Source organism: Phyllopteryx taeniolatus, chromosome 13 (assembly GCF_024500385.1).
Source record: "Phyllopteryx taeniolatus isolate TA_2022b chromosome 13, UOR_Ptae_1.2, whole genome shotgun sequence".
In the NCBI taxonomy this organism is placed as follows: Eukaryota; Metazoa; Chordata; class Actinopteri; order Syngnathiformes; family Syngnathidae; genus Phyllopteryx; species Phyllopteryx taeniolatus.
The window spans coordinates 21,437,668-21,452,059 of NC_084514.1; the positions used below are offsets into that span (position 1 = coordinate 21,437,668).

Here is a 14,392-nt window from a genome sequence, read left to right on the forward strand (position 1 = left end):
AATTTATTTATAAAACATTTTATATAGAAAACACAATAAAATTAATAAATGCAAATACATCCATCCATTCTCAATACTGCTCATCCTGTTCAGGGCCACGGGGTGCTGGAGCCTATCCCAGCTGGCTTCAAGCGAAAGACTGACTCCACAACTGGTCGCCAGTCAGTTACGGGGCACATATAGACACGGACATTATTTTATTCACACTCACATTCAAACATCACTGAGTGGGAACTGAACCCACACTGCCTGCACCAAAGTCAGACGAATGTACCGCTACACCATCAGTGTGACAATAGAAGTACAATAAAGCCCAAATATTCAGTGAAAAATAAAGTTAAAAATATCCAGTAGTGCAAGCAGTTTTTCAGGAATAAGTACTGTTGTTGTGTACATTGTAATGTAGTGTAATGTACAATACATTCATGCTCCGACCACTGACCAGCGTAACATAATAGTCACCTCTTTAGGACGTCATCCTTGCGTCTCAGGCATGACCAATCAACCCACGCTTAATCCAACTGTTACGTTACGTAACTGTTGGACTGAGTGTAAATCGATGTCATACTTGAAATGAGAGAAAAGCAACTGTTCTTGCGTTACCGTCTCGGACACTGCATTGCATTATTCTAGAAACAGAGCTAACCCAATTTCTTTTGATCGTATGGTACGCATTTTTATATCACACTACGATATACAGTATCGTTGTTACAGCTCTACTTCAGGTACATTAAGCTTTAGAGGTTTCAGGACTTTATTTTTGTAGGTAAATTATGCATTTTAGATGTGTTTAGTTGCATTAGACTATGCAAAACTGTAGTTAACTGTTAGCACATCAATCATTTTAAAGAACTGATGGTACTGCTTTTTGCCTCTTCCCTCAGGCTACTCGCCCACCATCAAAGGGCAGCTGCTTCATGTTGACACCACCAGCAGCATGCAGTACAGGACTCTGCTTGAGGCTGAGATGTTAGCTGTAAGTAGCAGCTAATTACACAAGTGCTGCTGCACCTGGAGTTCCAGCAATTCTTTGGGGAAAAATAGTTACTTCAAAGATGTTTATGTCCAGTTTGGTGTTAAACACATGCGATTTAAACATATATGAAAAGATAAAATGTCTTTTTCGTCTGAAATTTCAGTTCCATGTGATTGCCAGCTACCCCCGGGTATGGAATATGCCCCAGTCTTGGCAGTGTGAGATTGAGGTGTACAAGGCCACCTACCACTTCATCTATGCCCAGAAAATATTTTTCACTGGTAAGTTAGAAAAACAAAGCAGCGTCTTATCAGAAGCAGGGGCCCTAAAATTGTGAAAAATGTGAGAGGATTTATGCAACAATTTTTTTGTTGACTTAACAGATTTGATTCAGGACTGGGCGAGTGACAGTGCCCCAGACATCTACTCCTTTGTCCCTTATTCTTGGACGTTCAAGATGCTTTTTCACCAATTTGAGATGATCTGGGCAGCAAACCAGCACAACTGGATTGACTGTTCCACCAAGCAACAAGAGAATGGTAAGAAAGATTTATATTTTTCATAATTCATACATGGGCCCTCAATTTTGTCACCTCCTGGCTCCTGAGTCGTGACAAAAAACAGGAAAGAATGATTGGTTTACAAAAACTACTCTTTACTAAAAAAAATAAGTACAAAACAAAAAGCACTGCACTGGAGTGTGCTGAACAGCGCTATCAATATGGGTGATGTTGGATGCGTAAAAACGGTGAGTGCAGTGTAAGTGCAAAACCAAACACAAAAAGTGACATTAAACTAATGGGACGAAGAAACTGGGAATGATCGGGAGAGCTGAGTTCGTAAGCGTTCTCAGGGATTGCACTAATGATCTACAGCTAGCCGAGAAGGAAGGAACAAAGATAACCAACATGAAGGAAATCACCCACAATGACAATAGGCTCAAGTGTGTAAGTAAGTAGGTGCAGCAATGTTTGCATGCCCTCTCACTCTGATATGTCTCCTTGCATGCCTGCATACTTGATTTGATTCTATGTGTGTTGTGTGCCACACAAAGTATATACAGTGGGCACAGAATGTATTCAGACCCCCTTAAACTTTTTTTATATTGCAGCCATTTGCTAAAATCATTTAAGTTTATTTTTTTCCCTCATTAAATTGAACACAGCACCCCATATTAACAGAAAAAAAGTGTAATTGTTGAAATTTTTGCAGATTTATTAAAAAGGAACACACTAGCAAAGCATTCTTGGATTTGTGGTATTAGCGGTGCATGCACTATATACCGGGGGGCCAGCTTTAATACACATTTGATATTGTCTCGCTTGCCAAATATAATTACATCGCGGGTTGGATTCGGCCCGCGGGCCTGAGTTTGACATATATATCTTACAGCATTACCGTTAAAAATAAATGGCTCAGAAAGGATTTGATTTTGAAAAACTGCCGCAGAAGTGCATCTGGATCTCGCCTTCGCAAACCATGAAAATGGCAATTGTCAAGCGATGACTAGACCTCCTGTGTTTCGAAGCTTATTCCTTTGTTTTACCAGGTAAGGCAATTGAGAACTATTTCTCATTTACAATACTAACCTAGAGGCAATTTAGGGTTCAGTGTATTATATGCCCAAGGACACTTGGACAGCGGACAGTCTGAGCCGGGTTTCAAACCGACCTGCTCCACCAACTGAACCACAGGCGCCCAAAGCTTGAGCTTTTTAATTGCCACTCAGTAGAGCAAACGCATACACATGTGCCAAAAAATCTCCATAACTGTATGGCTTAACAACCCAGGCTGAATTTAGCTTATCCCCAACATACAATGATCTCAGAACAGTCGAGATGTATCTCTTGATCACACGTCTTTCAATTTCTGCTTTCCCATTAGTCAGGGCTTTAGGCATCTAAACATATGCCAGAAGCCCAATAATTTTCAGTTTTCAGTTTTTCAGCAAATAGCTGAGAAATGGTTTCAAAAAACAAAATGCGGGTAGATTAATTAATGATTAATAAAACGTTAATTGGTAGAGGACCAGTGTGTTGAACTTCACTGCCTGATAGTGACCATACTATATTGTGCCAGTGTGGCAAAATTATGTGTGGGGTATTGCAATGTTGTAACTAGCTGTATCTTTTCTTTAATATTTGCACTACCGCCATCTATGACATGAATCCTCTTTTGTACTGGAATGAAGGACCATGGCAGTGCTTTTGACTCTTCAGTCAAGATACGTTGTACTGTAAGACTGCTCCAATCCTTACAATATCTATTTTTTGCAGTGTATCTGGCAGCATGTGGTGAGACGCTCAATATAGACTTTACTTTGCCTTTCAATGAGTATGTTCCAGCTACCTGCCATACCCGCTTCAGCTTAAAGGTCAGTCTTCTTTTAAGGTATGATTTAAATGTATGTCTGCTAAAATTTAATTTGTGAGCGATTGCAAGGAGTTTTCATCTTCGCTGGCAGTAAAAATACAGCCTGTAGTATTCATAAAATATTTTTAGATTCAGATGTATTTTATGTCCAAGAGATTGGCTTCAACTGTGTGGATCTAAGTACATGTACATCTTGACCTTTCAAGGCGGAGGATACAGACATGCGACTGTCTCTGCCTGAGTGCCACCCCAGCCGCTACCCCCTCCTCACCCTTGCCAAAGATTACCAGAATGTCAAGCTGCCCCCAGACATGTTCATGCCAGGGGAAACTCAAAGTGCCCCGCCGCCTAAGCCCACCAAGCCCCGATGGAGGAATATCACCCACGCAGAGTGAGTTGTAGGAAAGAAGTGTAAATGCTTGCAAAGAAAAGGGCTAGTTACTTGACTCACGGCAATCGCAGTGGAAATATATATAAAGGGAACAGAGGGCATTTGAAATACTCCCTTTTGGATTTTATTAAAATTATTATTTTTTTCAATTAAATTACAATCTATTTTAGTACTGTCTTTTTCTTAAAGAAGTGCCCCATGGCCATTAGTTATTTGCATAATACTGCAGTTTTAGATCTGTTGTCGATTTGTTCTTGTGTGACTCACTAACTAGCTGCCAGGGTTGGTACATTGAACCTGCTAATTCTTTTTAGTTCAGGCCTGAGGCCTATTTTTTTAAGCAACCAAGTCTGGGAATCCCAATTGTCGATAAATGTCGAAAAAAAACAGAAAAGAATAATCATTTAAAATAATGTTTTATAAATAAAGCCACTCTTTAGAATTAGATTAAATGCAGCTATGGTTATGCAAATCGGGATATAAATTGCAATGACAAATGTTCACGTTTTTGCACTATTTCAAGTTTTCAAGTTGAAAGAGCTGCTCAGACTTTTACAGGAGTTACAATATCAGAGACCATCTTTCTACTTTCAGATTACTATTATGTGATAGCTAAACTGGTCTGCTTTCATCAATTATGTCATCTGACGATTTAACATAGCATATGTTTCAAATTTTAAACATGGCATTGTGAAGTGTTCTGAATATGTTTCCTCATCATCAGAGCTGGTTGGGTTGACTGCTGGAGTGTACCAAACATCTTGCTCATCATTGATTACACATGGCATCCCATTTATCCCCAAAAAGCGGATGAGCAACTCAAACAGTCATGTAAGCTTTCTGGCATGGTCCCACACATTTCTTATTCTTTTGAAAACCTATGTGATTTATTAATATATCTTCTAACTGAAGTGTCTGAAATGGAGGAATCAATGCTGTCAGCTTTACGGCCTCCAGAACACACTTCAGGACACCACACCCACCCATACTACACTTCTTCCTCAGACGCCCACGGCCGGATACCAATCGACCCCTCAGAGCTTCCCCCTGACAGACTTCATGTGGAGATGGAAATGTCTCCTGATTCTCAAATTATCCTCTATGGGCCTTTACTTCGGGCTTTGATTTCCATCAAGGTATAAATACCTTTATATTGTCTGGGAGTTTGACTTTGTTAAAAATGTTTTGTTGTTGCGTTTTATCGAGATTCTGTGTAAAACAGTGTCATAGAATCTGAAGTAAAACCCATAGTCTTATCAAATAACCTTCTAAGGTCCAATCTTCTACTGTGTTCTCAGGAAAATTATTTTGGTGAAGATGACATGTACACAGACTTTGAAGAGACAGTTTCAAGTCCAGTTTTGTCCACTTCCTCATCTGGCCTTGGTTGGTCCCCTCTGGGAATGGAAGATAATGGACATAAGGAAACGTCAGACATGCATCCCTTGGACCTGCGGCCCTGGGACATAACTGTACTCATCAATCTCTACAAAGTCCATGGTCGACTGCCTATGGTAAGATTGACTGTCATTTATACATGTAATAGTTTAGTAAAGAATAGAGGATAGAGCAACATTTAAAAAAATATATATGCTATAAGAGGAACAGCGTGTGATAATGGATGGAATTGTCCAGAATGTAAAGCCATCCTTGTATCGTTTTTGTTTTGCTTAACATTTTATTCAGACAGGTCTTTTTTTGGATCGATCTGTAGTGGAAATCTAAGAATCTTTCTTATGTTTGTCTTCATGGGTTTCGTCAGCACTGTAGCAATGAGGGGCCAGAAGGTCCATCTGGCTTCTTGGAGCGGCTATGTTTCGAAATGAAAAAAGGTTACAAGGAGACTATGCTTCAGCTACTGCTGTCACCTGTTCACATCTTTATCAGCGACAACTACCAGGTAAGAAATCAAAGTACCGTATTTTCACGACCATAGGGCACACCGCATTAAAAGGCGCAGTCTCAGTCTTCTTGACTTGGCGAAGCTCGTTTTCCTGCTTCCTCCACTTGCGAACCATGGATTTGTGGATCTTGAATTCTCTCGCGGCTGCTCGATTCTCATGTTCCTCCGCGTAACTGATAGCTTGCAGTTTAAACTGTGCTTCATAAGCGTGTCTCTTCGGAGGTGACATTTTCAGGGTCCTTAGCCAAACCGATGTTGTTTTGCACAATGCACACCCCGGAAAGGCTCACAGTCAGTCAAGCGGTTAAAAAAAAAAAAAAAAAACACCCCGGCGCTATATATCTACTGCGGGCGTGGCTCTAGCGTCCTACTTCACGCACCCTTCCCCTGTCCTCAGCCACGCCCGCTTTTCCTCTGTGTAAGCAGCGTGTCGGCAGGAAATGCTTAAAAAAAAAAAAAGTCAAGCGGAGCGCTCATCACACAACAACATTTATAGATGTTGGAATTTGGTGCAGACATAAGGCGCGCCGCATTATAAGGTGCCCCCGTCCATTTTGGAGAAAATGTAAGACTTTTAAGTGCGCCTAATGGTTGTGAGAATACGGTACCCTAATTTCTCGTGTATAATGCACATTTTTCCCCCCAAAGAATTTTCAGTCAATAGTGCGCATTTTACATAGGTATAGGAGAAAATGAAAAAGACTTTCACATTTTATAAATGTATGCTGCCATCTAGAGGTTATGAAAAAGCTGTACACTTTCATTCCAATATGCCACCGCCCCTTAGAGGTTATGAAAAAGTTGGACACTTTCATTCTAGTATGGCACCTAGTGGTAATGAAAAAGGTGTAGCCTACACTTTCATTCCAATATAACAGGGGTACATATGACTGCATATATGTACAGTTGTGCTCATAAGTTTACATACCCAGGCAGAATTTGTCTATATATATATATATATATGGGGCGGCACGGTGGCAGAGCGTCAGCCTCACAGTTCTGAGGACCGGGGTATAATCCCCGGCCCCGCCTGTGTGGAGTTTGCATGTTCTCCCGGTGCCTGCGTGGGTTTTCTCCGGACACTCCGGTTTCCTCCCACATCCCAAAAAAACATGCATGAATTGGAGACTATAAATTGCCGTTGGTGTGAATGTGAGTGCGAATGGTTGTTTGCTTGGATGTGCCCTGCGATTGGCTGGCAACCAGTTCAGGGTGTACCCCGCCTCCTACCCGATGATAGCTGGGATAGGCACCAGAACGCCTGCGACCCTAGTGAGGAGAAGCGGCTCAGAAAATATTTAAATATTTATATATAACCATCATTAATTTATTTTGTTTTATTTAATGATAATGCTTTTCTGAAATGCTTGACAGATTAATTTGAATCCAATTAAAATAAAAATAAATGTGTTTCGCCTGGTCCTGCATGTTTTCTTTAAAGAGTTGTACATATCTTAAAAATTCTACCTGGGTAATCTAACATATGTGCACAACTGTGTGTTTTCTCATTTACTGAATAAAAGTAGGGCTGTGAATTTCAAAATAAGAGCAAGTAAATAAAAAAGAATTATGTGTTCAAATAAAGTGCTTAACTTGAGTATATCCATCCATCCATCCATCCATTTTCTGACCCGCATATCCTCACAAGGGTCGCGGGAGTGCTGGAGCCTATCCCAGCCATCATCTGCAGGAGGCGGGGTACACCCTGAACTGGTTGCCAGCCAATCGCAGGTTACCTAGTAACAAACAACCAGTCGCACTCACTACGGGCAATTTAGGGTCTTCAATTAACCTACCATGCATGTTTTTGGGATGTGGGACGAAACCGGAGTCCCCGGAGAAAACAACTTAAGTATAATTCTTTGAAAAACCTAACAAAATACAGATAATGGTTAATGTTTTGATCATATGGGTAGAAGCAAAATCATGCATTATGTTGAAGGGTTTTTCAGAATTTTGAGGTCAACTCCAGTGTTCCCTTGCTGAGATAGGAGAACCATCCAGAAGGTCAAACCTTGCTAAAGCACTCCACAAATCAGGCCTTTATGGTCGATTGGCCAGACAGAAACCACTTCTCACGAAAAGGCACATGGCAGCCCGCTTGGAGTTTGCCAAAAGGAAACTTCTCTCAGACCTGCAGAAACAAAATTCTCTGGTCTTATGCAACCAAAATAAAACCTTTTGGCCTGAATTGCAAGCGTCATATCTGGAGAAGAAGAGGCATCACCTGGCTAACACCATCCCCACCCTGAAGCATGGTGGTGGCAGCATCATGCTGTGGGGCTGTTTTTCTGCTGCAGGAACTGGGTGACAAGTCAGAAAGTCCGGATAGAGGGTAAGATGACAGATATAGAGAGAAATTCTTCGAGAACTTGCTCCAGAGTGCTCTGGAATTCAGACTCGGGCATCAATTCACCTTCCAACACGACAATGACCCAAAGCTCACAGCCAATATAAAAACTGGCTTCAGGAGCAACCTGTGGGATGTCCTTAAGTGGCCCAGCCAGAGCCCGGACTTGAATCCAATCGAACATCTCTGGAAAGACCTAACAATGGCTGTCCACCGAAGCTCTTTATCCAACCTGACTGACCTTGAGAGGATCTGCAGAGAAGAGAAATGCCTCAAAACAGGTGTGCCAAGCTCGTCAAGACTTGAGGCTGTGATTGCTGCCAAAGGTGCTTCAACAAAATATTAAGGTTGTGAATACTTCTGTACCTATTATGTTTAAATGTTTACATTTTCAATAAATTTGCACAGCTGTCTGAAAATATGTTTTTACTTTGTCATTTTGGGTTATTTTATATAGATAAAAAAAAAAGAAAAGAAAACTATACTCAATTCAGCTTTAGAATAAGTCTGTAACATAGCAAAATGGGGAAAAAGTGAACGGGTGTGAATACTTTCTGGTGGCACTGTATATGCCAGAGTATTGTTATAATGCCCATTTGTATGTGTTTATACAGCGTTTGTGTACCAATATTCATTATTTTGAGATATACTGTCAGTGTCGCGAGTTCAATTTAGTTTGATGCTAAATTTGTCCTTAGTTCATCAATGGTGTCTTTTATTCATTGTGTTTTAGCTTTCAGCTAGCGAGTTTTGTGAACAAAAACAAACAAAGAAATTAAGTTTGTGATGTATTTGAACATTTAACAGGTTGAATTTTTTTGTTATGTGAGTTTTGTTTTCCACTGAACTTCAACTGGAGTTTCAATAAACTAAGTAAGCAGCATTCACTCTTACTCCTTACTACAACCCCAATTCAAATGAAATTTGGACGTTGTGTTAAACAGAAATAAAAACAGAGTACAATGATTTGAAAATCATGTTCAACCAATATTTAATTGAATAAAGTACAAATACAATATATTTAATGTTCAAACTGTTAAACTTTATTGTTTTTAGCAAATAATCATTAACTTGGAATTTTATGGCTGCAACATGTTCCTAAAAAGCTGGGACAGGTGGCAAAAAAGACTGAGAAAGTTGAGGAATGCCCGTGGAACATCCCACAGGTGAACAGGCTAATTGGGAACAGGTGGGTTCCATGATTGGGTATAAAAGGAGCTTCCATGAATTGCTCAGTCATTCACAAGCAAAGATGGAGCGAGGTTCACCTCTTTGTGAACAAGTGCGTGAGAAAATAGTCGAACAGATTAAGGACAATGTTCCTCAACATACAATTGCAAGGAATTTAGGGATCTCATCATCTATGGTCCATAATATCATCAAAACGTTCAGAGAATCTGGAGAAATCACTGCATGTAAGCGGCAAGGCCGAAAACCAACATTGAATGCCCATGACCTTCGATCCCTCAGGCGGCACTGTATCAAAAACCGACATCAATGTGTAAACGATATCACCACATGGGCTCAGGAACACTTCAAAAAATCAATATCAGTAAATACAGATCGGCCCTACATCCGTAAGTGCAACTTGAAACTCTACTATGCAAAGCAAAAGCCATTTATCAACAACACCCAGAAACGCCGCCGGCTTCTCTGGGCCCGAGGTCATCTAAAATGGACTGATGCAAAGTGGAAAAGTGTTCTGTGGTCCGACGAGTTCTCATTTCAAATTGTTTTTGTAAATTGTGGGTGTCGTGTCCTCCGGGCCAAAGAGGAAAAGAACCATCCGGACTGTTATAGACGCAAAGTTCAAAAGCCAGCATCTGTGATGGTATGGGGCTGTGTTAGTGCCAATGGCATGGGTAACTTACACAGCTGTGAAGGCACAATAAATGCTGAAAGGTACATACAGGTTTTGGAGAAACATATGCTGCCATCCAAGCCACGTCTTTTTCATGGACGCCGCTGCTTATTTCAGCAAGACAATGCCAACCCACATTCTGCACGTGTTACAACAGCGTGGCTTCGTAGTAAAGAGTGCGGGTACTAGACTGGCCTGCTTGCAGTCCAGACCTGTCTTCCATTGAAAACGTGTGGCGCATTATGAAGCATAAAATACGACAACGGAGACCCCGGACTGTTGAACAGGTAAAGCTGTACATCAAGCAAGAATGGGAAAGAATTCCACCTACAAAGCTTCAACAATTAGTGTCCTCACTTCCTAAACATTTATTGAATGTTGTTAAAACAAAAGGAAAATACAGTGGTAAACATGACCCTGTCCCAGCTTTTTTGGAACGTGTCGCAGCCATAAAAGTTAATGATAATTTGCTAAAAACAATGAAGTTTATCAGTTTTAACATTAAATATCTTGTCTTTGTAGTGTATTCAATTAGATATAGGTTGAACATGATTTGCAAATCATTGTATTCTGTGGCACGGTGGCCGACTGGTTAGAGCGTCAGCCTCACAGTTCTGAGGACCCGGGTTCAATCCCCGGCCCCGCCTGTGTGGAGTTTGCATGTTCTCCCCGTGCCTGCGTGGGGTTTCTCCGGGCACTCCGGTTTCCTCCCACATCCCAAAAATATGCATGAATTGGAGACTCTAAATTGCCCGTAGGCATGACTGTGAGTGCGAATGGTTGTTTGTTCCTATGTGTCCTGCAATTGGCTGGCAACCAGTTCAGGGTGTACCCCGCCTCCTGCCCGATGATAGCTGGGATAGGCTCCAGCACACCCGCGACCCTAGTGAGGAGAAGCGGCTCAGAAAATGGATGGATGGATGTATTCTGTCTTTATTTATGTTTAACACAACGTCCCATCTTCATTGGAATTGGGGTTGTACTATGCTAGCACCTGAGCAACTTGTTGCGATCACGTGGGCTCTGCATGCCGTCCGGGCACTGCTGGATAGAAGTGCTGGAGCAGAGCATGCAGGGTTGGTGCTGGGTCATGACACCTCTCTGCTAATGTGGCTAAACAGTATAAAAATCTCCTTGCCACACTTGTGTATAGTTAGCCACAACATCACATGTTCATGTGGTGACAAGGGAAGCCGAAAAGCTTCAACAATATCGGCCCAATTAAAACTACTGTAATTTCTCGTGTATAATGCGTACCGCCCCCAAAAAGTCATAAATCGCGCATTATACATAGGTATAGGGGGAAAAGAAAAAAAACGTTTCCATTTTATAAATGTATCCCGCCATCTTGAGGTTATGAAAAAACGGTACACATTAATTTCAATATGCCACCACCACCGAGTGGTTATGAGAAAGGTGTACATTTTCATTCTAATATGCCAGCGCCACCAAGAAGCTATGAAAAAGGTGTAGCCTACACTTTCATTCCAATATGACAGGGGTATGACTGCATAATATGTACAGTTGTGCTCATAAGTTTACATACCCTGGCAGATTTTTTAAATATTTTTTTTTTTTTAAAATACGACTGATGACTGAACAACAACAACCATCGTTAATTTCTTTATGGTTATGTTTTGTTTGATAATAATGCTTTTCTGAAATGCTTGACAGTTCAATTTGAATCCCATTAAAATAAAACTGTGTTTCGCCTGGCCCTTCATGTTTTCTTTAAAGAATGGTACCCATCTTACAAATTATCCCCGGGTAATCAAACATATGAGCTCACCTGTGTGTGTGTTCTCATTTACTAAATAAAAGTAGGGCTGTGAATTTCAAAATAAGAGCAAGTAAATAAAAATAAAGTATTAAATGTTCAAATAAAATTAACTTCAGAATAATTATTTGAAAAAGCTAACAACATACTTATTACTTAATACCTACTTAAATACTGATAATACTTCATGATTGATCATATGAATAGAAGCAAAATCATGCATTGTGAGCCTGACTGCTTGGCCCGCAGTGGCTGGATGGCCGATTGACGCATTTCACGAAGTGGAAAAAAATAAACCGCTAAAACCGTTCACACACGGTAGAATGAGCGTGCTCACGTTTAACTTTTATCAGAAAGTGCTTTTGACGCAGGCAATTTTGACTTGGGAGCATGGCGAACGCTGGCAATATTTGGTTCGCCACATCCTGTTTCAATTAGCCATTGGCGAGGTGGTGAATAGGCAATGCTAACCCTGGCATGGAATGGACTGCTTATATAAGACTGGTAAAATCTGAGATTTTAGATCCAGTCCAATCCAATACTCATTTTTTGCTGAGATTGGACCAACAATGTGGACTTTTGAACAATTGCTTTGTCGCCATTTTGTGGCATCTTGGTGCCAAGGAACTATGTTGAAGTGGGTTGAGGAACAAAAGTAGTGCTTTGCCACCATCTTGTGGCATTTGTTGCAGGTCTTCACTGTTACTAAGGGTTCACTATTAGGAAAGCACCGATGAATGTCATTTTAAATATAATGTTCTGTATATGATTAACCTTGTATCGATGAAAATTACTATTTGTCTTTTTTTTTTTTCTTCCTTGCGTCACAGCGTCCCATAGTGGACGGGGTGTTGAGGGATGGCCACCTTAGCCTGTCGGGCCTGCAGATGAGGGCACATGCCATGTTCTCTGCACAGGGGCTGCCAGTAGGAAGTGACACCCTTGAATACGCCTGGCTCATCGATATGCAGGCAGGGGGTCTCACTGGCAGAGTGACTGTTCCACAGGTGTGTATGTGTTCTTATATGATGTTCTGGAGATGTTCTGTTCAAGTGTGAGTGTTTTAAAATCCATGTTAAAAAAATTTTTTTTCTCATGCTTATATTGAGCTCAATTAAAGCACTTTAAAATGAGTTTATTTATCTTTTATTTGCACTGTATGTTCTATTATAAATTAACTGTCTCTCTGTACTTTGTTTTTAATTGTTCTTTATTTTTAAATGCTGTTGTATTTTTAATCATCTAAACCACATTAAGGTACATTGTGTTTGAAGTACGCTATATAAATAAAGCTGGCTTGTGTTGCCTTGCCTAGATAATCAAATGGCAATATTGTAAATACAGTGGTACCTCGAAGTTGGACCATAATCCGTTTTGTGAAGGTGGTGGTTTTGGAATAATTCATATCACATTCCAAACTGTCGCCATCATAAAACCAGGGCTCGAAGTTTACCGATTGACCCGGGGCAAGTCAGAAATAGTCACGGGCAAGCTAGCAAAACATACAATATTCACAATATCGCAAAATTAGTGCCTCTATCGCCCTGGCCTTGTCTCAGCATAAAATAATGAGCCATTGTGCTTAAAATGTAGTTTTGTGCCATCTATACCAAGCCAAGCCTCTTAGCCAGGCTGCTAGAGCGGTTCACTTCCTCATTTGAGTGTAAACTCACCCGATTGGACGCGTAACCCATGTGACCATGTGTGTACGTCTAAAGAAATACACTGATTGGCTGACAGGCCTGCATGACCGCCGACTTGAAAGGAGTGCGTTAAGACCTCTTTATACTCCCGCGCTCGAGCGGCCGACAGCGCCCGCATTGCATCACGTGACCAACACATTGAACCGCGTGGCCCCACTGCGTAGCTTGACACGCACATGGCAAAAAATGTGGCTGCGCGTAGAATGCTACGGACATCGTCTCTCGTGATTGGTCTGTTTTAGTCACATGCTGTGATGACGTACTCAGCGTTCCTCTCGGTTCCACATACCACCTATGCCGCCGCCTTCTTGATCGATTTTGCAGCATAATTAAACATATCATCTGGTCATCTAGGTCCATTTGTTCTAGCAGACACTGTTCCACGGTCGCTATTGTTGTTGCTTTGTTACGGAAAGGAAAGTAAAAACGGCTACCGGAAATGGCCAAAAAATGCAGAGGAAACTCCACCCTGTGGCATCCTAGCCAATACCAGCCGTAGTGACACCCCCAACTTGGAGGTGAACTGCAGTACGTTTTCAAAACTGCGCGCGTGGGTTGCGCTCGACCATAAAGGCAAACTGCGCCCAGGATAGCCGCAGTGACGTCAGCGCGGTCACCGCCCGTGCGAGTATAAAGAAGCCTTTTGTGTTGCAAGTTGCTCCGGCATACGACTACTCCGTCAGAGCGTTGCTTCACAATTGACTGGATGAGATAGAGGTGCCTTGTTGTTCATGCCAGCCTCTGTCCCAGCAAACACAGACCCATGGGCCGGGATTGGTTGCCATGGACCTTTGCTTCATGAAGCCGGTGTCTGGGGTCGTGCCGCCACCGGGAAACCCCGTGACTCAGATCGCCATGTCGCCGCCGCAGCCGCACCTTCTCCTCCGCCGAGTATATTAGCATATTATAACAGTATCACTCTTTAGTGATGTACTAGTGCGTCGAAAGGGTAAGGGAAAAATTATTCTAACTCCCATTAAAATATATACCTCTGTGATTACATTCCATTAGTTTAAAAAATGAAATAATAAAATGGGGGCACTGCATCCATCCATCCA

At 41.5% G+C, this 14,392-nt stretch overlaps 1 protein-coding gene across 1 annotated transcript in view; it reads left to right on the forward strand.

The window, feature by feature from the left end:
• Positions 1–14,392, forward strand: part of kiaa1109 (KIAA1109 ortholog) — a 156,593-nt gene that overhangs the window by 31,453 nt on the left and 110,748 nt on the right. Inside the window, exons 13-22 of the mRNA XM_061795581.1 lie at positions 885–976; positions 1,140–1,257; positions 1,360–1,515; positions 3,253–3,350; positions 3,556–3,740; positions 4,465–4,571; positions 4,653–4,876; positions 5,039–5,254; positions 5,503–5,640; positions 12,462–12,638. Coding sequence (XP_061651565.1) covers positions 885–976; positions 1,140–1,257; positions 1,360–1,515; positions 3,253–3,350; positions 3,556–3,740; positions 4,465–4,571; positions 4,653–4,876; positions 5,039–5,254; positions 5,503–5,640; positions 12,462–12,638 — 1,511 coding nt within the window. The remainder of the gene's footprint in view (positions 1–884; positions 977–1,139; positions 1,258–1,359; positions 1,516–3,252; positions 3,351–3,555; positions 3,741–4,464; positions 4,572–4,652; positions 4,877–5,038; positions 5,255–5,502; positions 5,641–12,461; positions 12,639–14,392) is intronic.